The 22,917-nt window shown below is 36.1% G+C and overlaps 1 protein-coding gene across 1 annotated transcript; it reads right to left on the bottom strand.

Annotated features, from left to right (window-relative positions):
- Window positions 1-40: 40 nt before the first annotated feature.
- LOC113522274 (actin-interacting protein 1) lies at window positions 41-22,450 on the bottom strand. The gene is made up of 13 exons (XM_052900379.1): window positions 22,291-22,450; window positions 21,951-22,163; window positions 11,898-12,045; window positions 11,228-11,408; window positions 9,706-9,825; window positions 9,171-9,335; window positions 8,758-8,965; window positions 8,316-8,444; window positions 7,703-7,809; window positions 7,187-7,289; window positions 6,055-6,227; window positions 4,577-4,727; window positions 41-3,411 (listed from the first exon to the last, which is right to left on the bottom strand). Exons 1-13 carry the CDS (start codon window positions 22,304-22,306, stop codon window positions 3,302-3,304), a joined length of 1,824 nt encoding a protein of 607 aa, XP_052756339.1. The 5' UTR covers window positions 22,307-22,450; the 3' UTR covers window positions 41-3,301.
- Between the last annotated feature and the right edge of the window lie 467 nt (window positions 22,451-22,917).

Here is a 22,917-nt window from a genome sequence, read left to right as displayed (position 1 = left end):
GACTGAACTTTTATAGTATATAAAAATAAAACACCAAAAATACAAGTGTATACAATTTTTATTTCATCATCTTACATACATTTTAGTAGAAACCACGTAAAAAAAAGAGAAAATATATTAGAAATTAGTATAAAAATACTGTTTAGAAAAGTTTTTGTCCCGTTCAGAAATACACATTATAATATTAAAGTTTTACACCAACGTATATACATATATATGTTTATATTTTATATTACATTATCTGTATATATATACAGATTATTAATATAAATATGATTTTGTAAAAATTGTTACTCAATTTAAAAAAGCGAATGGATTTGAATGAAATTTGATACATAGACAAACCACATTCTATTTTTTTTTACGCGGGAAAATGCAATTGACAGTTACAATGATATTGGTAACGTACCCGTACGTTGGTATTCAAACATTCTAACAATATGTATAGTGTATATTTCTGAAGAGTGCTGATAACACCTCGATGTAAATGCTTCTTCACACGTTAGTATACTAATTGATACAAACAATATTTTTAATATTGATATTTGAAAAAAATCACAATTTGCCAGCAAAAACACTATGGACTATTTTTTTATTATATAAAAAATACGAAAAACTTATACAATAATAAATTATAAGGCAAATTTTACAGTCAATATGTTATTTAGTTCGTAGCACATGTCATATTCAGAATTGTTAATAGTTGATGACAAAAAAAATAAATAGATTATTAGTTCATTGATAGAATTCAAAATTTTCTAACAAAAACAAAGATTTATGTCCTCAAATTTGATTATAAAGACAAAATATTGTATAAATATAAAAAAAATACTAAGAATTTACAGTCTTTATTTATAGAAATCATAGTCACAAATGAGATTGAATAATTATAGAATTTAAGGTTCTAGTTTAAAATTTCTTGTAAAAAAAAAGTAAAAAAAGAAATATAAACACTACGATATGAAACATTTTGACTGTAAAAATGCCTTGACAAGGAAGCAACATTCGTATCAGAGATCAATACAGAAGAATCTCGTTTACTCACTGGGAAACGCAATATATATAAACTGGTTAGTAACAAATAAATTACGCTATAATATAATGAGCAACTAACGGAATACATCTTATCTCTCTTTTTGCCACCAAAATCATCCCCTTATATGTATATAAAAACTTCAAATAGTTTATGCATTTATTTTAGCTATTACAGTTAAAATTTGGGTTTTAATAGAAATAATGTCTTTGAAAAATTTCAAAGCAAAATATGAAGTGCCTAAGTGCAAACTTTAGTAGCCGGGTATATGAACTTAAATCATTAAGTTTTAATTCACTAAGAGAACACTTTTTAAATAAATTAATATTTAAAAAGATTTCCAGTAATGAATTTAAAGCTATTTATAAATATTAAAAACTGTTTAATTGTTATTGACAATTAAAAGAGAACAGCGATGTTGCCACATTTCAGAAGTATGAACACTCTTAAAATAGGAAATAAAAAATTTAATTTTTTATTCATAATAGATAAACTAAAAAAAAATCGAAAAATCTTTTTAATTATAAATAACTATATTATACAGCGTGTAATATGGGCTTAATTTTGATAAAAAAAAAATTGGAAGCCGGAATGTGTTGCTAGTTTTTAAGAAGGGGAGTAAGGCCAGCCGAATGGAACTACAGTGACGACACATATTCCGTTACAGTTGCTCGTAGACAATTTTCTGAGCATTAATTAATTTTACAACTAAAATGAAGCGAAAATAAATACATTAGTATTTTCTTAATGTTTCTTAATAATAAATTAATATACTCTTTTAATTAGTACCTTTTGCTTTTTAGGGAAATTATCTTGTAGGGAATTCATTAAAAACTTAAAATAAGGCAATAAATAACGTTGTAAAGGAAAAGTTGGAACAATGAGAAATATTGATAATTAAAATTTAATTCCACAAGAAAAAAAATCGACTTCAGTTGTGGCAAAACCAGTCATTTAGATATAAAAACTAAACTACTCAAGCAAGTTTGATAAAATTTCTGTAAGACCAATCTGTAAGTATACCATTTTAGATAAACAAAAGAATTTTCCAAATCGATGTACGACGACAGGCGAACAGAGCCGATCGCGCGTCGCAACATACCTTCGGCTACGATCGCGTTTCGCGGAAGACATCCGCGGTCAAGTTTCTGTAGTCGGCTTGGTAATATAGACTTTAAATACTGTGTATACGATTTAAAATCGTTTAAAGATTGTAAAATCCGTTCCGAGCCGATCTGATGCAAGCCGTTTGGTGGATATTATCATTAAGAATTGCCAGAACCACTTTCGTAACTCATACATACAACTTGAGACGAATTATGAAAATGGATGAAACATGAGACATATGTAAGCATAGAGGCCTTTGGCACTCTCTTCTCTCTGGCCACCCACTACTTAAGGAACTTGTCGTGAAAATAAATAAACTGGTAGAAAAAATACATATTCTAAGTTTTTAAAATACTCATACAAAGAGTACATCCCTGGAAAAGCTATGTTTAGACATAAGAACAAATTATATCGAGTAAAACTGACACTCGTTTACTTCCCTTTGTAATTGCAGAAATGCCGCTAATATTCTTTTTCCCTTTAGCTCCCGCATACGTTGGTAGGGTTGTCACAAATTACAATAAGATGCAACCTTAGATTATATAAATAGTGCCTTCATACATATGCTTTGGAAAAGTAGGTCATATTTTTTAATTTAAAAAATTAACCTCATGTGGGGAATTTTTAATGCAATTACTTGCAACACTAAAAACATAGCGCGCTTTGTTATAATTTAAAAAATATATCTATCAAAATTGATAGAATTAAAGTGAGGTTTGGCTGAGTCAATTTTGATCTACGCACTATCTTTATAATCCATATCTATCCATTATAAAGACTCACCCCACGCTATACAAATATGAGTGAGCGAGACGAATGTTCCCACTACAGTGTCTGTCGCTTGACAACCCTGACTCATTTAGCTCTTAATAGGACACGAGCCATCACCGTACGCTAATGTATTATCATTACTGCCACAATATCTATATATTGGGTTCCTCTGGACATTCAAAGCCGAATAAAGGTCATCGCCCATTTCAAAGACACCTACATCTGTTGGATATCTATATAAATTTCGATCGAATACTTAATATATTCTTTAATGGACCAATATATAAATCTTGTATAAACAATATATACATATTGCCGTATATCACGTACCCCTTGTAATTATCGTATCGACGGGAGTATCAGTTTTACCTTGATATTTATTCTTATGGTTTAGGCTTTAGGCACACTCCAGACACGTGTGTTCGCGTCCTGTCCCACGGAGATCACCGTCTCGTCATCCACCCACGTGATGCCAGTTATTTGACTTTGCGGGTGCGCGTCTGTAATTTAATTTAAATTTTTATTTAAATGTAATTAATTTAATTTAAATGTAATAAATCTATTTAAATGAAATAAATTTAATTTTAATTAAATAAATTTAATTTAAATGAAATAAATTTAATTTAAATGTAATTAATTTAATTTAAATATAATAAATTTAATTCAAATGTAATTTAATTTAAATAGTATTAGCTTTTATCCGCGACTTCGTCTGTGTGATATATTCATGATAAAGATAAAAAGTAGCGTTACCTTATAGCCTTTTTCATCCCATAATATATGTATACCAAATTTAATAGTAACTGGTTCGGTAGTTAAGACGTTAATAGGTAATAAATAAACAAACAAACAAACTCACTTTCACATTTATAACATTAGTAAGTACGTATAGAAAAATACCACTGGATAGAGGGAAGAGACTGTTAGTAATGTGGACAATTAGCCGTATTGCCAGAAGTATGCCCTTTCAGGTTCACCTCCACGCTGTTCCCCCTGTAAATCATCGTGACTGATTTATTGTTTAATTGACCACGATAGGTCAACTGACCAGCTTCATCCTCACCTATCATCCTTCACTAGTGTCCTGCCAGCGGCGGGGTTACCATTCCATTCAAAGAAACTCTGTTAGGTCGACCTCCTCATGGTTCTTACAGGAAAATATCTTGATTATTTCTTTGAAAGTAAAAACCAGTGAAAGAATTTGAATAAAATTCTGTACACAGGTACGTTATATCCTAACTTAACACATAGAATATAACTTTATGTACTGACTAGCTTTTACCTGCGACTTCGCCCGCATGACAAATATATTTACTTATAAAAAATAGCCTATATCCTCCTCCAACCCACATAGTATGTGTAAACTATATTTCTTAATTAGTCAATCTGTTTTTTTTATGGGTGAATATGGAATGATAACAACGGGATGAAAATATATAGTGAAAACAGGCCCCATCATGATGAATTCATCAGGACTTAACCATGATAGTTTCTCCCCCCCCCCTCCATTACTAACACAGTCAATCTGTTTAGCCTCTATAAGGTAACAAACAAACATAGAAACAAGCTAACTGTCACATGTACCATATAACATTAATAAGGATTCACACAGATAAGGCCTCGGTATACAAACAGCAAAAAAAAAAATTGTGGGCGCATACTGACTCTTGATGATGGTGTGCTTGGCGGGCTGGTCGACGTTCCAAATAATGAGGCTGGTGTCCAGCGAGCCAGATGCCACCCGCGTCGAGTCCGGGCTGAAAGCCACGCAGTTCACACGCGCCGTGTGGAAGCCCCACTCCTTGTTGTGCGCCAGCTGTACACACAGAACAATCAATCAACATCATACCAGCTGTCCACTGTCGAACATAAGCATCCCCTTTGTTCAAAATTAACCTTTTATTTTTATTTTATTTTATATTTAATTTTATAATATTTTATTTTTATAAAAAAAGAAAATTGACACACAATTAAATTAGAACAAAATAAACATACAATACATCAAATAAAAAAAAATTATAAACAATTTTCTTCTTAAAACAATAGGCTAATGTACCTGACACCATCACATGGTAGTTAATTTTATATATATAGCTAATAATTTATTTTAAGTATTTTTTTGATTTGTTAAAATTCTCTCACACCTTTTCCTAGGTGGAATATGTTCAAAATTAACCTTTTTATATATTGACAATTGTAATGTTTTTTTTTTTATAAAAAAAAGAAAATTGATAAACAATTGAATTAGAACAAAATATAAATACAATACATCAAGTCAACAGACGGCAATTTTATTTACAATTAATATAATATAAATAATAATATATAATAACAAGAACCAGCATATTTTACAAACACCCTTTTTTCCAGTAGTCGCCACGCTTGGCAGGCGGATTGGCAACCGCCGTTAGACTTTGAAGATATTTTAAAAAGGAAAGAAAGAAAAAGCTTTATTGACAACCCATTGCATTAGAATAAAACCAAATAAGGCCGCCCCTTGCTTTCTCATTGTGATTATTTCTTGTAATTTTTTGTATCTTAATAAGTTTATTATTGTAATCTTATGGAAAAAAACAATAAAGAGTATCTATCAAAGACTAAGAAAAATAATATTATAATTATATATTATAATTTGCTACAATTATTTGCCAACGTGGCCAGCACTGAGCATTATGCTATGGCAGTTTATTTACTGCCACAGCACTGTTATTCTGTACAAACCAGTGATTTCACGGATAAGTTACCTACAGTATTAAAACAATAATTAAAAAAAAAAACAGTACACACAAATACAAAAAGTATACAAAAAACCAGTAAACACGTCAAAAAGACAAGAAAATATCAATATATACAAGTGAGATCACTGCTGCCCATCCCTCGCCCTCCCTTAGCCTCTTCCGACACAAGCGGGAAAGGAAGGCGTGGCGTATTCTATGACGGGACCACACGGCAATAACAGAATAATAAACAACATGTCATTTAATGTCTATGGTTCAAGCATACTGAAAAATCTCTGAATACTCTAATGCTCTGTACAATAATATTTTTAGGATTATGTTGGCACTCCCCCGTTTCTGTAGTGCCTCAGAACTGTTCGCACAAGCACGGATGATGGTTTCCACGCCATCGTTCGGTAAGCCCACCTTATAGTCATCAGTGGAGTATAATATAAGTTTCCTGTTGGCATCGCTGGCGACGAGCAGCCGAGAGTTGGGGCTGAAGCGGACGTCGGTGACCGGGCCCAGGTGCTCCAGCAGCTGGCCCGGTGTCAACGTGCGCACGTCCAGCGTGTACAGATGCACCTTATTGTCTGCACCTGCGGGAGGAATTATACAGGGTGCCACAAAAGTACCGAAACAGCTAATTTTCTCAACGCAAAGACTGAGAATAACTCGTAATTAGAGAAGAGAAAAATGACCTTTATAGAAAATGTTAGATATCAAGAGACGAACTTAATAATGACCTTGTTCAATGACCTTGAGGACTATTTAAAGGACAACTTAACATTTTCAAATGGAAACCCATATTTTTTACCTTATATTCTGTAATTATTAAACCTGGCATTTGTCTTTGCGGAGTAAAAATAACGGCACTTTAACCGACTTTAAAATAAAAGAAAATTCTTAATTTAATAGCATATCTTTTTTTTTAAGTATGTTACATCATATATTTCGTCGATTATGAACCGATTTGGAAAATGCTTTTGTCGTCAAGTACCCACAGTATAAGCTCTACTTAGTTTGGTATTAGAAGGCACTGAGTAAAATATTCAATGTTTCGCTTGAACTAGCTTCAGTGATGAGAAATAAAAACTCAGGGCCTATCGGAATGACTTAAATTGTTATCAATGGCAATTAAAAATAAAATAATTTTAAGTGACAATTGTAAATGAGCGGTCATATTTTATTCAGTCGTCTCACACACACACACACGACCTTACTAGCGTCTCGGGCGAGTGTCGTTGTCATCGGTCGACGCGGCGCATGCGCCTGGGTATCGTCCAGGAACACGAGTCTGCCCCCAAACTGTTTTGGACGCACGTGCGACATAGACATTTTAGTCTACTAAAATGACTGTCCAGTCCGAAGTGTAAACCAAGAGTACGTTAAGTCGTGACATAGACCAGCCTCGTGCTGCAGCGTTATCGACTACCTAGTTAGGCGTTTACGTCATTTATACGAGTTTTGGATGCGATGCGGCGTCAGCGATCTCTATGGTGGTTCTCTATGGAACTGGCGTTATTAATGGTATTTATTATTTTTGTTTTTCACTTACCACCGACAGCGACGTGTCGGGACTTGGGGTCGATCGCGACGCACGTGGGCTCGTAGTTGAGCGGCAACGATGACTGCTTACTGCCGCCGATCACCACTGCCAACTGAAATCAGTACAAGGCCAATCATCATTTGCAGTTAGTAAATATAATTAATGTTGTGTTCCACTAAAAAAAACTACAATTGTGGCAAAACAAGTTATTTTCATTTTAAAACTAAACTATTTAATCGATTTTGATAAAATTTCTATGGCACCAATCTGTAAGTATATCCTTTCTAATAAAAAAAAAATTAAAATCAGTTTAGAACTGATGGTGTCATGATATAATAAACACAAATACAACCGAATTGAGAACTTTTTTCTTTTTGTAAAGTTGGTTGAAAAGAATAGTAAGTGAAGAATAGCGTAGACGGAGTCACCATTCCATTATCATCCATAAAAAAATCCCCTTGATTTAAAATCTTAGTAGGCATATATGAAGTGAACAATACTGAGAATGCTTTTGACGGGACGTACCTCTTTGACCGTGGCTATAATTGTAGTATCATCCTCTATAATGTGATCCATGGCGCGAGGCTGCGAGCCCAGAGGAACGGACACATCCGTGTAGGTCGGCGCCTCGCCTGGTACAACAATAAATTAAAAATAAATAAGTACCACTAGACATATTGTATAACGCCATCTAGTTTCAAATTAAGCGAAGTTTGTACTATGGATACTAGATAACTAACAGACGAACTTACTTTTCCTTGTATTTTTTTTAAATAAACAATTACATATAAAATATCCAACCAAATACAGACATAATCCCGAATACAAATGTTTGTATTATGTAGGTATTGAACCAACGGCCATCATCGGTAAAACAGTATATTGATTATATTTTACTAGTTTTTACCCATAACTTCGTCTGCGTGACTGAGATAAAAGGTAGCCTATGTCCTGTCGGAATGTAGCTGGAAATCTCATATATACATATTTTTCAAATAACTGCTAAAGAAAAAAAAGACCTGTTTACAGTTTTATCTTGTAAACAACCCTTGGAAAGTATGTTCAACTCACACTTGACCAATTATATTTCTTAATAAAAAAAGAGTATGTAAATAACTGATTAAAGAATAAATATTACCTTCGGCGGCGGGCACGGCCCGGCGTAGCGTGTCGTCGATACCGATGGTGAGCAGCGAGCCGTCCTTGCTGGAGCGCATGCCGTTCACCTGGTTACCGTGACCTTGACCTTGTATGTGGCGGGCTTCGCCTGCAAAAGATGTCGCCATATTAACCAATTAGTTTGTAAATACTCCCAGTTGGCCAACGAGAAATGAAAAACTATAATTAAAAGACATATTGATTTTGATGAGATGAGATGACATTCCGGCACTGCTATCTCATTCTATCGTTAGCGGGTCCATGAGATAGAATAGACTAGCTAGAAACCTCTTTACCCCTTTTGAAGAACCTCATGCTGTAGTCTCTTGGATTATATGTTTTGTTATTATATGGTCCCTTCTTCTTTCTTCTTTCTAAAATCGATCTGTGAAAATCCCACATAAGTGTATACAAAAACTCACCAGTTTCCACGTTCCACGAGGTGACACAACCATCATGACTGGCTGTGTACACAGTGTGTCTGTCTGGGTGCAGCGTTAGGGATGTGATGGGCTTATTGTGGCCCATCAGCACCTGCCACGGCTTGTCAGGATTATCCACGTCCAGGTAATTGATTACACCTGACAGCGACACGGAGATGAGGTGCTTGCCTTGCCAGAGACACGACACCTGGTGATAAATATTGGCATATTTTTAATTCTAATTTTTATTCAGTACTACAACTATGTCAGCCTAATAGAAGATATCTGCATCTATGATTTGTCAAGGACGCCTTTACTCACAGACAAACGGCTGTAGCATTTAGCATTGTGAATACCAAATTACATTGATACAGACAAACAGAGCATTACACATATCTGGATGCACCCATTACCTGTTGATTCTCAACAGCTGTGCCCATATTGAACAACGTAGCCCGCTGCATCGTCTCGATGTCCCAGATGGCGCACGTCTTGTCACCCGAGCAGGACAGCAGTTGCTTGCCGTCCGGGGACCACGCGATACCGTAAACACCGCCTTTGTGAGCTGGTGACCCGATCTGTGAATGAATGTTGAGATTGATTGAAGTAAATTATACCAACATCGCTTAGCAATCGCTTTTTACAAATTTTATTTATGATACTTAAAATGGCAAACTGACGGGCCACCTGATGGAAAGTGATAACCATTGTTTATAAGGGGGGAGGGATGAACTCACCTCTCTAATACAGGGTGGTGATTTGGAGAGGCGAGTTCATTGGTCAGGTCGAGCTCTTTGCGATACCCCCTGGAAACCATCGTGCTCAGTTCCAAGTGAATTCATCACGATGGTTTAACTGACCTGCATTTTCATCCTCATCTATCGTCACTTATTGGTGCTCAGGCAGGCGAGGTTGGCATACCATTATCATCCATTAAAGAAAAATTACCTCTCCTTTCAGCTCAGAGGTGGCGCCATCGTACAAGTAGATCTTCCCGTCGAAGCCTGCCGACGCGAATAAACTGCCGTCCGGGCTGTAGCGGACCGCTTGAGCGAAACGAGTGTGCTCCTGTAAATGTAAAATAATAATATTATACAACACGAGATTTCACATTCGAAAAGCTGGTCTGAAGCTCATAAAAATTTATTTCTATATATTTTTTTATACAACTTAGAATGGCAAACAAACTGACAGCCCCCCTGATGGATAGTGGTAACCGTCGCCTATAGACACGAGCAGTACCATGGACATAACAGAGTATACTGTTTCACCCATGATACACCTCATGCGTTACCATTCCTGAGAACTAAGGTTATGCCTCTGTACCCTGTAAATTTACTGCCATGTCCCACCTTTCAAACCGAAACACAATAATGCAAACACATACAACAGGTGCCCAAGCAAACAACTTTTGTACAAAATGTCTCTAGATAGTCTCAGATTCCATATAAATCATATATGTATAATCTATTTATGACAGCAGAGTTTTATTTTTATTAAATTCTACCAGAGGGAGACTTTGTACAAAAGTCGATTGCTTGGGTACCTCTGTTCCATTCGTGTTTCTACCGTGAAGCAGTTGTGTTTGCATGGCTGTGTTTCGGTTTGAAGGGTGGGATATGGCGTGAATTTACTGGGTACAGAGGAATAACACCTGAGTCCTCGGGAATGGCAACGCATGGGGGGTATCATGGACGAAACAGTATACTCTGTTATGTCCATGGTACTACTCATGTCTATAGGAGACGGTTACCACTTTCCATCAGGTGGGCCGTCAGCTTGTTTGCCATACTAAGTTGTATAAAAAAAAAATTACGTCCTTCATAAATTATAAAATACGCTATAATGTTATGTAAATAAGTTTTACATGTTCAATATTATGTAAGTTAGCATATTAATTTAAGAGTTCCCCGAAGGGCTTCATCTGGAAATCAGCGCTGTAGCACCTCGGCTGCAGCATAACGCTGAGCGGGGACCATTTCGACAAACATCATATAACCTCTTCACTTGCCATACATATTATTTTACTCTATATTAATATAAGCGTAACAATGTCTGCTAAATAAATTATTTTTTTTTTAATTTATTTTATTTATAACATCACGAAAGCCTAACTGAGGTTGGCAATCCACCTGCCAAGCGTGGCTACTAGCAAAAAATCACCAGAGGGGATATCCCTTTCAGACCCAATTTTTTTTTCTTTCAGATAAAATATATTTTCGTGTTTTGGAGCCAAGCCATCTTGTCGGCACGCACGAGACTACTGCACCACCTAACCGCTAAAATGATTTCTTATTGGCCGGTTTAGAATCTCACTATCATGTTATTACAGCTTCATGCGTAAAAATTACGCGCGGTTTTAGAATTTTTTAAAGTTACAACTCACGCCCGTATCGTTCAGGTCTGAAAGGGATATGAATATGGGCATCCAGCAGCGGACAGTTAACAACTATTATGATTATCCAATCACCTGCTTAGTGCACTTGAACTTGAACGGCGGCCCCTCGAACACAGCGATAGTGTTGTCCTCCGAAGCGGTCACGATCCGGAACGGGCGCGACGGCCGGAAGTCCACAGAGTTTATAGGCTTCGACTGGCCGCTGATCTCGCCGACCGACGTACCGGTTTCCGCCATGAACACATGGCCAAATCTGCGTATAGAAACAACTGATTTTTAAACATAACCTTTGATGACATCGGTGAGGGGGAGAAAGCATTGTTAGTAATGGGGATTAGCAACACCATTGCTAGCAATATACCCTATTAGGTTGACCTCCTCGCGTTTCCCCCTGGAAACCATCGTGATTGATTTATTTTTGAATTCATTACGATGGACCAATGGACCTGTTTTCATCCTCACCTATCATCCCTCACTGGTGCCCCGTCAGCGTATACCATTAGCGCAAGCAGGGTTCCCTTTTAATAAGTCAATTGTGACAAAACTATTTATTTTGATCTAAAAATTTAATTACTGCACCGATTTTGATAAAATTTCTATGGGACCCATCTGTAAATATATCTTTCCGGAGAAAGTTCCAAATCGGTTCAGAACTGACGGAATTATGAGGTAACAAACAGAAAAAAATACAATCGAATTGAATACCTCCATTTTTTTTTAAATTGACAGAAAAATATATCACCTCTCACGGCCTTCCCCGACCACCACAATGCGCTGGCTGTCAGCGCTCCAAGCGATGTCCTTGATGGGACCTCCGATCGGCTGGAACTCATTTTTCAATATGTGCTCCTTGTTCACCGTGTCCCAAATGCGAACTTTACCGGATGCATCTACAATTGCATAAGAAAAATTATTTTAAAATCGTATTCCATAAAAAAAAAACTTCAATTGTAGCTAAATCAGTTATATTGATTTAAAACTAAACTACTAAACCGATTTGCCTGAAACCGAAAGAATACCGAAATAAAATTTCATTCAAAGGTGCATGTAGCACCAATCTGCAAGTTTATCATTTCAGATAAAAAAAAGAATTTTCCAAATCGGTTCGTAACTGATGGGAGTTATGATATAACATACGTACAAAAACACAAAAGAATCAAAAACCGCTTTCTTTTATAAGTCAAATGACTAGTCAAAATTAAAAAAAATCAATCCTTAGTGGTCCAGGAGGAATGCAAGAATACAATTTACTCAACTCAGAAAATACAGTGTTCCTTAACTAGAAGCCAGATTTAAAATTGGTCAATAAATGGTTGAAGTGTGTGACACTTCATACTTCCGTCATATGACATTACTCGGACAAGTTGTGTCACACCTACTTCTTGGCTTAATGTTTCGGAAAAAGAGATTTTTCTTTTTTATACAACTTAAAATGGCAAACAAGCTGACGGCCCACCTGATGGAAAGTGGTAACCGTCGCCTATAGACATGAGCAGTACCATGGACATAACAGAGTATACTGTTTCACCCATGATACCCCCCATGCGTTGCCATTCCTGAGGACTCAGGTGTTATTCCTCTGTACCCAGTAAATTCACGCCATATCCTACCCTTCAAACCGAAACACAGCTATGCAAACACAACTGCTTCACGGTTGAAACACGAATGGAACAGAGGTACCCAAGTAATCGACTTTTGTACAAAGTCTCCCTCTGGTACCTGAACCTCTTTACCCCCCTTTTAATCTAATAAAACCTGGAAATCGTCTAATTAAAGTATTAATCAAGATTATTTCACGGGGAAAAGCGTGGAAGTCAACCTGATATAGTATATTATTAGCAATAGGGCTGTTATATCCCTATTACTAACAATCCCTTTCCCCCCAATAGACATATTTAAAATAATTGAGTCATTTATTACAGAAGACTTTACTATTATATACTTTAAATAAGATAGAAAAATGTAAGACTGTCAGATTGTTTATGGGATCAGGCCAAAACCGTGGGTGAAGAATTAGAGAAACATTTTCAATGGAAAACATATACAAACTTGTGACTACGTAATAAATTGGAAATCTTATATATAAAATTCTCGTGTCACGGTGTTTGTTACCAAACTCCTCCGAAACGGCTTTATCGATTTTTATGAAATTTTGTGTGCATATTGGGTAGGTCTGAGAATCGGCCTACATCTATTTTTCATACCCGTCAATGATAAGGGTGACTCTCCCCAAAAAAAATTTTTTTTTCATTTTTTTGACAATTTTTTTCATTTTTATTTTATTATGATTTAGCATTGAAAAATACATACAACCTCAAATTTTCACCGTTTTACGATCAACTCCTGTTTTTTAATCGCGATTTTTATATGCTGCAATAGGGTTGCAAGATGGCAATCCAATATAATAATTGTAGTGCGATATATTTTCATGTATAGTTCTAAAAATAATGTATATGGTAAAACAACGTTTGCCGAGTCAGCTAGTAATATTATATAATGTAATATACGTAGTTTGGCCCTTGAACAAATTGTTATCTAATCCAACGTATTGCGTCAGGATGGAGGAGATTTTTTAATTTTAGTAATGAGATCTAACAGCCCTATTGTTAACCATATACCGTACATACATACATACATACATATCTGTCACGCCTGTCTCCCATTAGGGTAGGCAGAAACAATGGAACGCCAAATGCTTCGATTCAAACAAACCTCTTTCGCTTCTTCCACATTCATCAATCTTGTCATACACGCTCGTCGGTTACGGGTACTTTTAATTTGGCCTTTTTTCAGCACGTCGCCTATTTGGTCGACATACGTCCGTCTAGGGCGGCCCCTACCGACATCTCCATTCATTCTTGCTCGATAAATCTCTTTCGTAATTCTTCTTTCATCCATCCTCTCCAAATGACCAAACCAACGCAACATTCCTTTTTCGATTTTTGTCACCATATACCGTATTTATTTTTAAATGGATGATAATGGTATAGTTGTTTGGACGAAATAAGTAACAACTAACTTGATTATATTATTGATTTTCATATAATGAGAGAATGACAGCAGAAATGAATGTGAGAAGTAAACGTCGCTGTCATGTCTGTACGTCCAGTGCGAAAGATAGAAAGAGGTGAAATATCTATGTACAATTAAATTAACCTACTTGATGGAGAAGAAAGTAATGATGTTGATAAATGGCTATGAGATGAATATTTACAATATTAATTTACAGACGCCACAATGGAATGGCAACCCTGCCGACCTAATACAGTATATGTCTAGGAGGAAGGGATTGTTAGTAATGGAGACTGAGAATCCCATTGCTAGCAATATACCCAACCAAGTCGACCTCCTCGCGGTTCTTCTTGAAAACCATCATGGTTAATACCAGATGAATTCATCATGATGGGCTAAGTGGCCTGTTTTCGTTCTCATCTATCACCCTTCACTGGTGCTCCGCCAGCGTATCCCGTTAACGCAGGTGGGGTTACCAAACCATTTACACCCATAAAAAAAAGCCAAAGGGGGGGGGGTTATTGATGTGTATGATGGTATATGGCTAGCAATGTGGACTACCAGTCCCATTGCTAGTCATATACCGTATTAGGTCGACCTCCCCGTAGTTCCCCCTAGAAACCATCGTGATGAATTCTTGTGGAACTCGTCACGATGGGCCAATTGACCAGCTTTAATCCTCAACTAACATCTATACACTAACTAACATCTATACACTAACTAACATCTATACACTAACTAACATCTAACATCTATACACTAACTAACATCTATACACTAACTAACATCTATACACTAACTAACATCTATACACTAACTAACATCTATACACTAACTAACATCTATACACTAACTAACATCTATACACTAACTAACATCTATATACCCCGCTGGCATATATCGATAGCACAGTAAGCTCTCTAAGTTAGTCCAGCATAGTTCCAATCTCGAAAAAAAAGTCCTGATACCAGAGGGCGACACTTAAAAGCGACGACTAGTAGTACTAATGGGCCAATGGTAGTGGGCTAATGTTTTTTTTAATGGGTGAAAATGGAATGGTAACCCTGCCTGTGCTATCGGTATATGCTGGCAGGACACCAATGAAGGGTGACAGGTGAGAATGAAGGCAGGTCAGTTGGCCCATAGTGACCAATCAAACAAGAATTAACCACTATAGTTTCAAGGGGGAGCCGCGTGGAGGTCGACCTGATGGGGTGTATCGCTAGCAATGAGGCTGTTAAATCTCATTACTAACAATCCCTTTCCCCCGGGCCAATGGGTTTGTCCAGCCAAGCTAGATTGTTCCTAAAACGCGAGAACTCTTCCTAAAAACCCTAATCGAACTATTACGATTATGAAAGGCAAATCGGCCTAACCGTTATCAAGGTCGTTTACGGCAAGCGGCATAACGGCATTTAATTTTTATGCTTTCAACCGACTTCAAAAGAGGGGAAAGGGATTGTTAGTAATGGAGACTGAGAATCCCATTACTAGCAATATACCCAAACAGGTCGACCTCTTCGCGGTTCCCCCTGAAAACTATCATGGTTAATTCCCGATGAATTCATCATGATGGGCTAACTGGCCTGTTTTCATTCTCATCTATCACCCTTCACTGGGGTCAGGTCACTGCCCCGCCAGCGTATCCCGTTAGCGCAGGCGAGGTTACCATTCCATTATCACCCATCAAAAAAAAAAGGTATTCAATTTAATTGATAATGTTTGTTACCTGATATGACCGATTTAAAAAAAAAATATTTCATCTGAAAGAATATAATTAAAGACTAGCGGCCCGTCCCGGCGTCGCACGGGTGGACATCTTTAACATTTCCCTTCACTGCTCTGCACCTATTGATCGTAGCGTGATGTAAAGTATACTATAACCTGCCCAGGAGTATGAAGAATAATTGTACCAAGTTTCGTTAAAATCCGTCGAGTAGTTTTTGTTTCTATAACCAACATACAGACAGACAGACAAAAATTTTACTGATTACATTTTTAGCATCAGTATCGATCACTAATCACCGCCTAATAGTTATTTTGGAAATATATTTCATGTACATAATTGACCTCTCTACAGATTTATTATAAGTATAGATAGATAGATAGATTAGTCCCATAGCAATTCTATTAAAATCTATTCAACAGTTTAGTTTTGATAACAAAATAATTTGTCTTGCCAGAATTGAAGTCGGTTCTTTTCTTTTAGGACACAATCTTACAGTTTTATTCGTACAAAACCATTAATTAATTCTCAATCTCTTTCAGTAGCTAAGACAGTAGTGCTCTCGTGATTCACTCAAAGGTCGATAGAGCATGCTACTAGCATTAACTCCGCCTCTTTTACCTTATTTTATTTTGATCAATAAAGTTATTTAAATAAATAAATAAAACATCTAATTAAAACATACAACGCCCAAAGGTCATAAACCAAATTTAACCGTAAAATATTTGTATGAGATTTGTTGTGATATTTTAACACAAGTTTAATTCTGGAGATATCCATGCTCTAGCTGGCTTGTGGCCAAAGTCAAACGCCACTGTAAGTAACCAATAAAACTGGAATGAATTTTGTTTAGACAATAAACTGAAGAAATTAACTGTAGTTACCACTTACACACTATTATTAATACAATTGGGGACAGCGATTATTATTAATGGGGGTGTAATTTCTCCATTACTAGCAATACTATTAAGTCGACCTCCAAGCGATTCCCTTTAGAAACCATCATGTTTAATTTCAGATGAATTCATTACTTTGGGCTAAATGACCTGCCTTTTCATCCTCATTAATCATAAAAAAAAATAACAAAATTAATATGAGACAAAAATAATGAAGTCCAAAAATATTATTGTTAGCAATATATCTTATCAGACCGACCCCTTGGTTGTCCCTGGAAAATAACGTAGTTAATTATTGTTAAATTCGAATTCTTGTGAATTTCGGATTGTTAGTAATGAAGACTGAGAATCCCACTGCTAGCAATATACCCAACCAGGTCGACCTCCTCGCGGTCCCCCCTGGAAACTATTATGGTTAATTCCTGATGAATTCATCATGATGGGCTAACTGGCCTGTTTTCATTCTCATCGATCACCTTTCACTGGTGTTCCGCCAGCGTATCTCGTTAGCGCGGGCGGGGTTACCATACCATTTGCGCCCATAAAAAAAAACCCCTTACTGGTGCCCCGCCAGCGTATACCGATAGCGCAAGCGAGGTTACCATTTCATTATCACCCATTATAAAAAATATACTAAATCAATTAAATGCATTAAAATAGAAATAACAACAGGCATAGATAAATATACAAAAAAAAGAAAATACATAAAAAAAATAACATACTTTTTTTTAAATAGTATTTTTCAAACCGAGCGTTAGACGCAGATGATCCTTACAGCTTTAACAAGCGCAAAGGGCTAGTACTAAGGACACTCTTAGCCCCCGGAAAGATTTTACTAAGCAACTGTAAGTGCATTCTGATTTGATGGAATATGATGTATGCCTAAGGGCACCCTAATGGTCCGGACCTCAGGTGCAGTATTTCAAAGGAAGTCGATAACATCTGTGACTTCAATAGCAACAAAAGCCCTAAAACGATTACCACTTCGTTAATTTTTTAAAATCCTTTAAATAAATTCATCTTTAGTATTAAATTTAGAGGGAAAAAGACCACGCGGACGATCACCTAGTCGATAGTTGGACCAAGTAACCGCCGTTACGGGACTATCAGTTGCAGCTGCCCTGCGAGAGGCTTAAGTCCGTGCGAAATGGAATAATATCATAAGAGAGGCAACAGACACCTTTCAAGGACACGACCTTCACGAATGGAGACTGAGAATCCCATTGCTAGCAATATACCCAACCAGGTCGACCTCCTCGCGGTTCTCCCTGGAAACTATCATGATTAATTCCAGATGAATTCATCGTGATCGGCTAACTGGCCTGTTTTCATCCTCATCGATCACCATTCACTGGTGCCCTGCCAGCGTATGCCGTTAGCGCAGGCGGGGTTACCATACCATTTTCATCCAATAAAAAAAAAAGTTATTTTAATTTAAAGACCAAACTATTGAAACGATTTTTATAAAATTTTAATGAGACCAATATGAAAAGATGAAAGTATATACTTTCAGATAAAGGAGGAATATAACCTCAATTAGGTCTTGGCGATGTTTTAAAAAGGACACTGCTGCCCATTCCTCGACCGTAAAAGATCCCTTAGTCACTTCTTACTAGAGATTGCAATTGCTGGATCCAGCATACAGCAATCCAGCTGGATTCAGCGTCTTTTTAAACATGCTGGATCCAGTGAAGCGGATCCGCAAACGTGTCAATTTCTATTGTTTAATTTCAAATTGCCGCCTTTTTCAAAACGGCACGGCGACGTTGCCGTTCTGTCATCATAGCATGTGCCGCATACGCGAATGAACGGCAACACAAGCTGGATCCAGCTGGATTCAGGTCAATCCAGCAAGAATCCAGCTGGATTGAAAACGCTGCTGGATTGCAATCACTACTTCTTACTACACCTATTGGAATGGAAAGGAATGGGTGGCCTATTCTGTGCCGGGATCATACGGCAAACCGAATGAGTCTTCGCCACTAATAAATCGTTTCTCTGTACATCCACAATATAACCGAACTGTTTGTTCATTGACTATAAAGATAACGTCTGTCCAATAATTTACCTCAAAAACTAGTCAGTGTGACCAACATAATGCCCGTAGACTCGAACCGCTTTAATAACTCCAAAGTAGGTTAAATACCCACTTTGTTTAATCAGAAACAAGTTTTTTTTTTTTTTTTTCATATTGCTCATTCACTTTCCCCCGTAAAATTTAAATGAGTCTAGTGCGCTGATTCAGAATTTCGATTAGAAATTGTAATATTTCATTTTAAACTTAATTTGGAATGGACGGGGTTCCCATTTCTGCTGTATAATACTTTTAGGTTTTTGTATTAACTGATCATTATATCAGACTGGCCACTGCTGAACAGAAGCCTGCCCCTTAGGGGGTTTTTATAGTAGTAGATTTTATAGTAGTTGTCACGCTTAACAAGGGGATTGGCAACCGCAGTTAAACGGATATGTTTGTTAATATGATATATATTAAATGATAAGTTGGATATGTTTTAAGAGGGATGCTGCTAACCATCCCTCGCCCTCTCTTAGTTACCTCTTACGACACCTATGGTAATAGAAGAGGTGGCCTAATCTATGCTGGAACCACACGGCAATATTAACTGATATCTTTGGCAAAAGAATTATTTATAAAAATTAATAATTATGAATGATTTAATAATAAGCCAGGATACCCTTTTTTTTTTAACATCTGGAAAATGCTTTATGCAGACCCATACACCTTGTGGGAGGTGAATGGGTACTGTGGGAATCCCCCCGTAAGGTGAGGGTGTACCCACCAAAAACCAGACGATATACCATCGAGGTGCCATATGTCGGAGACATGGGTTCGCTTTCGCACTCACCACATCTCCGACGGCAGCGACCCGCCCCCTGATGGTAAGAGCAGGTCTCCTCTCTCGAGATAGCGTGGATGGCGTGCTTACCCTACTACTCAGGGGATGCGCCGGTATATAAGCACATCCCCCAGAAGCCAGCATACCCTGGGTTATGAGGAAACAAGCAAGGACCATCTGGGGTCATAATCAAAGAATACCCAGACCAATATAGAAAAGTTCGTTTCCTAAAATTGGCCAGACCGGAAATCAAAGTCCTCATTACGCAAAGCAACATGCCTACCGCTACAGCAAAGAGGTCGTCAAAGGAATAATAAAAACAATTTCCTCAAATAACTAGGAGCTAAGTAATAAATAACTACATTGTGGTAATTTATAGTAATTTTTTTTATACTACTTAGAATGGCAAACAAGCTGACAGCCCACCTGATGGAAAGTGGTAACCGTCGCCTATAGACATGAGCAGTACCATGGACATAACAGAGTATACTGTTTCGCTCATGATAACCCCCATGCGTTGCCATTCCTGAGGGCTCAGGTGTTATTCCTCTATACCCTGTAAATTCACACCATATCCCACCCTTCAAACCGAAACACAGCCATGCAAACACAACTGCTCCACGGTAGAAACACGAATGGGACAGAGGTACCCAAGCAATCGACTTTTGTACAAAGTCTCCCTCAAATAATTTAGTATTTAATTTTAAAAATAAAGCTAACATTATCTATTTTTTATACCACTAATGTTAGTAACAAACATACTGCCTCCTGATGGTAAGCAATTACCGTAACCTAGCCACAACCTATGTGGCTTTCTTATACAACTTAGAATAACAAACAAGCTGATGGCCCAGATGATGGAAAGTGGTTACTGTCGCCTACAGGAAAAAAGTTATATAGGTCCCAGCATATAATAGGCCATCCCTTCCTTCCCTATCTATCTGGGTGACTTATTTTTTGGGTGTTAAAGATGCTTTGTTTAGGCATCCCATCCTTGCTATTAGATATAGGTCCGAGCGGTCCTCGTGGGTGTTGTAAAAGGTGACAATGGGAGCTTATGGCAAAAGAATGGACAGCAGCGTCCCTCTTAAAACATCACCAATACCCTATCAATAGATAGAAATTGAAAAAATCTTACTAACATTATAAATGTAAAAATTTGTAATAATGTTTGTATGTTTGTTACTCAATCATGTTCTCAATAATTGCATCAGGCTGGATGGATTTATATAAAATTTGATACATGGGTAGATTATATCCTAACTTTACACATAGGATACTTTATATAGGCAAAGCTATGGTGAACACCTAGTTAATATAAATAACATTTCATATTATCGATAGGTGTGGCAATCATTTCAAATCATAAACTTGATGATAAGAAATAAATGTTTTATAATATAACAACACAAAAATTATTTTAATAACAGAACCAAATAGGTAACAACTTATATAAATAGATTGTTGAATATGGAGGTAGAAAAAGATGTCATTTTATATGGGAAGCTTCCATTATTTCTATCTATTCCAGTGGGAGACATTATGACACACATAAATAACTACTAATATTATAAATGTGAAAGTTTTGTTTGTTTGTTTATTATCTTGCATCTTAACCTAACACTATGAAATTTAGTGTCTAGGTACTATATGAGATGGATATCATAGGCTTTTTTATCCTGATTAGTAAACATAAACCCATTCACATGGGCAAAGTCATGAGTAAAAGCAAATTAAAATAAATTTAAATGTTTGTTAGTCAATCATGCTGAAATAGTCAAATATATTTAAAATAAATTTGGTACAGAGATATAAATCATATCCTGAATTAATATATAGATAGAATACATTTATCCTAATTTATGTAAGCTAAGCAGTTTACCTTAGTTATAATTTAAATTAGTTTGTATTAATATGGTTATTTAGAAATTTAATTATGATTTATAATTTTATAGAAATTTAATAAAGTATACTATTATAACTATAATTAGGATTCAGATATTTTTATATGAGGTTAGATATATAAATGTAGAACAAGTTAAAAAAAAATATTCTATGAATAATAAAGTGAGTCATAAAGTGCAAAGAAAATATTTCTCATTCTTAAAACATTTCCATTTAAAACAAATATACTTTATGCTACTAACTTATATTAGTAGGCAAGACAACAAGCCTCTAGCTATTCATTATACAGCAATTTAGACTCTCAATTAATGGTAGAAAGTAAAAAGTTCCGTCAATGTAGTAAATATAATTTGTGTACCCTATAAATTAATACATTAATTAATATAACCTAAACCTACCTCCAGATGCAATATAGAATCCACTTGGAGAATATTTAGCTACATTTACTTGACACGAATGCTCAGTGTAGACATCGGAGATAGCAGGGTTCTCAATATCTCTGATTATAACAGAATTCCCATTGGTATACAGGAAGTTTCTGCCTTTCGGGTCCCCGCCTAAAACTAGCGGTGTACCACGCTGAGTACGCGGCAAGGCCGCAAAAATATATTCTGCGGACACAAACAGTAAACCACTTCACTGACAAATATTAAAAAAAAAGAAAGAAACTAAATTATCACCCAGAAGCACCGTTTTGCTGTCATGCTCCTGACGACTTTACAACTAATCAAAACTTACTATTAGAATACGACATATTGTCCTTATACTTTACTAATTAAACACTATAGTGACTAATATATTATATCTACAATTATTCAGTACTTTTCAATTTGTATAGAAAAACACACAGCCGCTAGTATTCCATAGCCTCCCTAAAAAGTGACGTATCTTTCTTTTATCTCGCAATGTTGGTAATGTATTGAGTATAGAAATGCCCATAAATGGATATTCATAAAGTAACAACTTTGACATTTAGATGACAGTGTTAACCTAAGTGCTAACATACTATAATTTTTTTAATAAATTTAAATGTTTATGATATCATCGTTATCATTCATATATTAAATATATGAATGATAACTACTTAAAGGTTTATCTTATTATAATTTATCGCTGTAAAACGGATACGGCTGTATATATTTTGTCTTGTTTTTAAGAAGCTTATTAAAAATAATTTTACTAAACAATACCAACTCCTAAAAACAATTTGTCATATCGATGTCATTGTCATACTAATTTTTTTTTTTTTTTTAGTACGTTTGTTCCGTTTGGAACAGGCTAAGGTCGGAGACCATGCTGCCTAGTCTTCAAAAAGATAATTTGTCTGGAATTTTATTTTTCTAATGTCGCTTCAATTATTGTCAT

Source organism: Galleria mellonella, unplaced genomic scaffold, assembly GCF_026898425.1.
Source record: "Galleria mellonella isolate WM207_F2 unplaced genomic scaffold, CSIRO_AGI_GalMel_v1 utg1267, whole genome shotgun sequence".
NCBI classification, from domain to species: Eukaryota; Metazoa; Arthropoda; class Insecta; order Lepidoptera; family Pyralidae; genus Galleria; species Galleria mellonella.
This window is presented reverse-complemented; position numbering and strand designations above follow the sequence as displayed.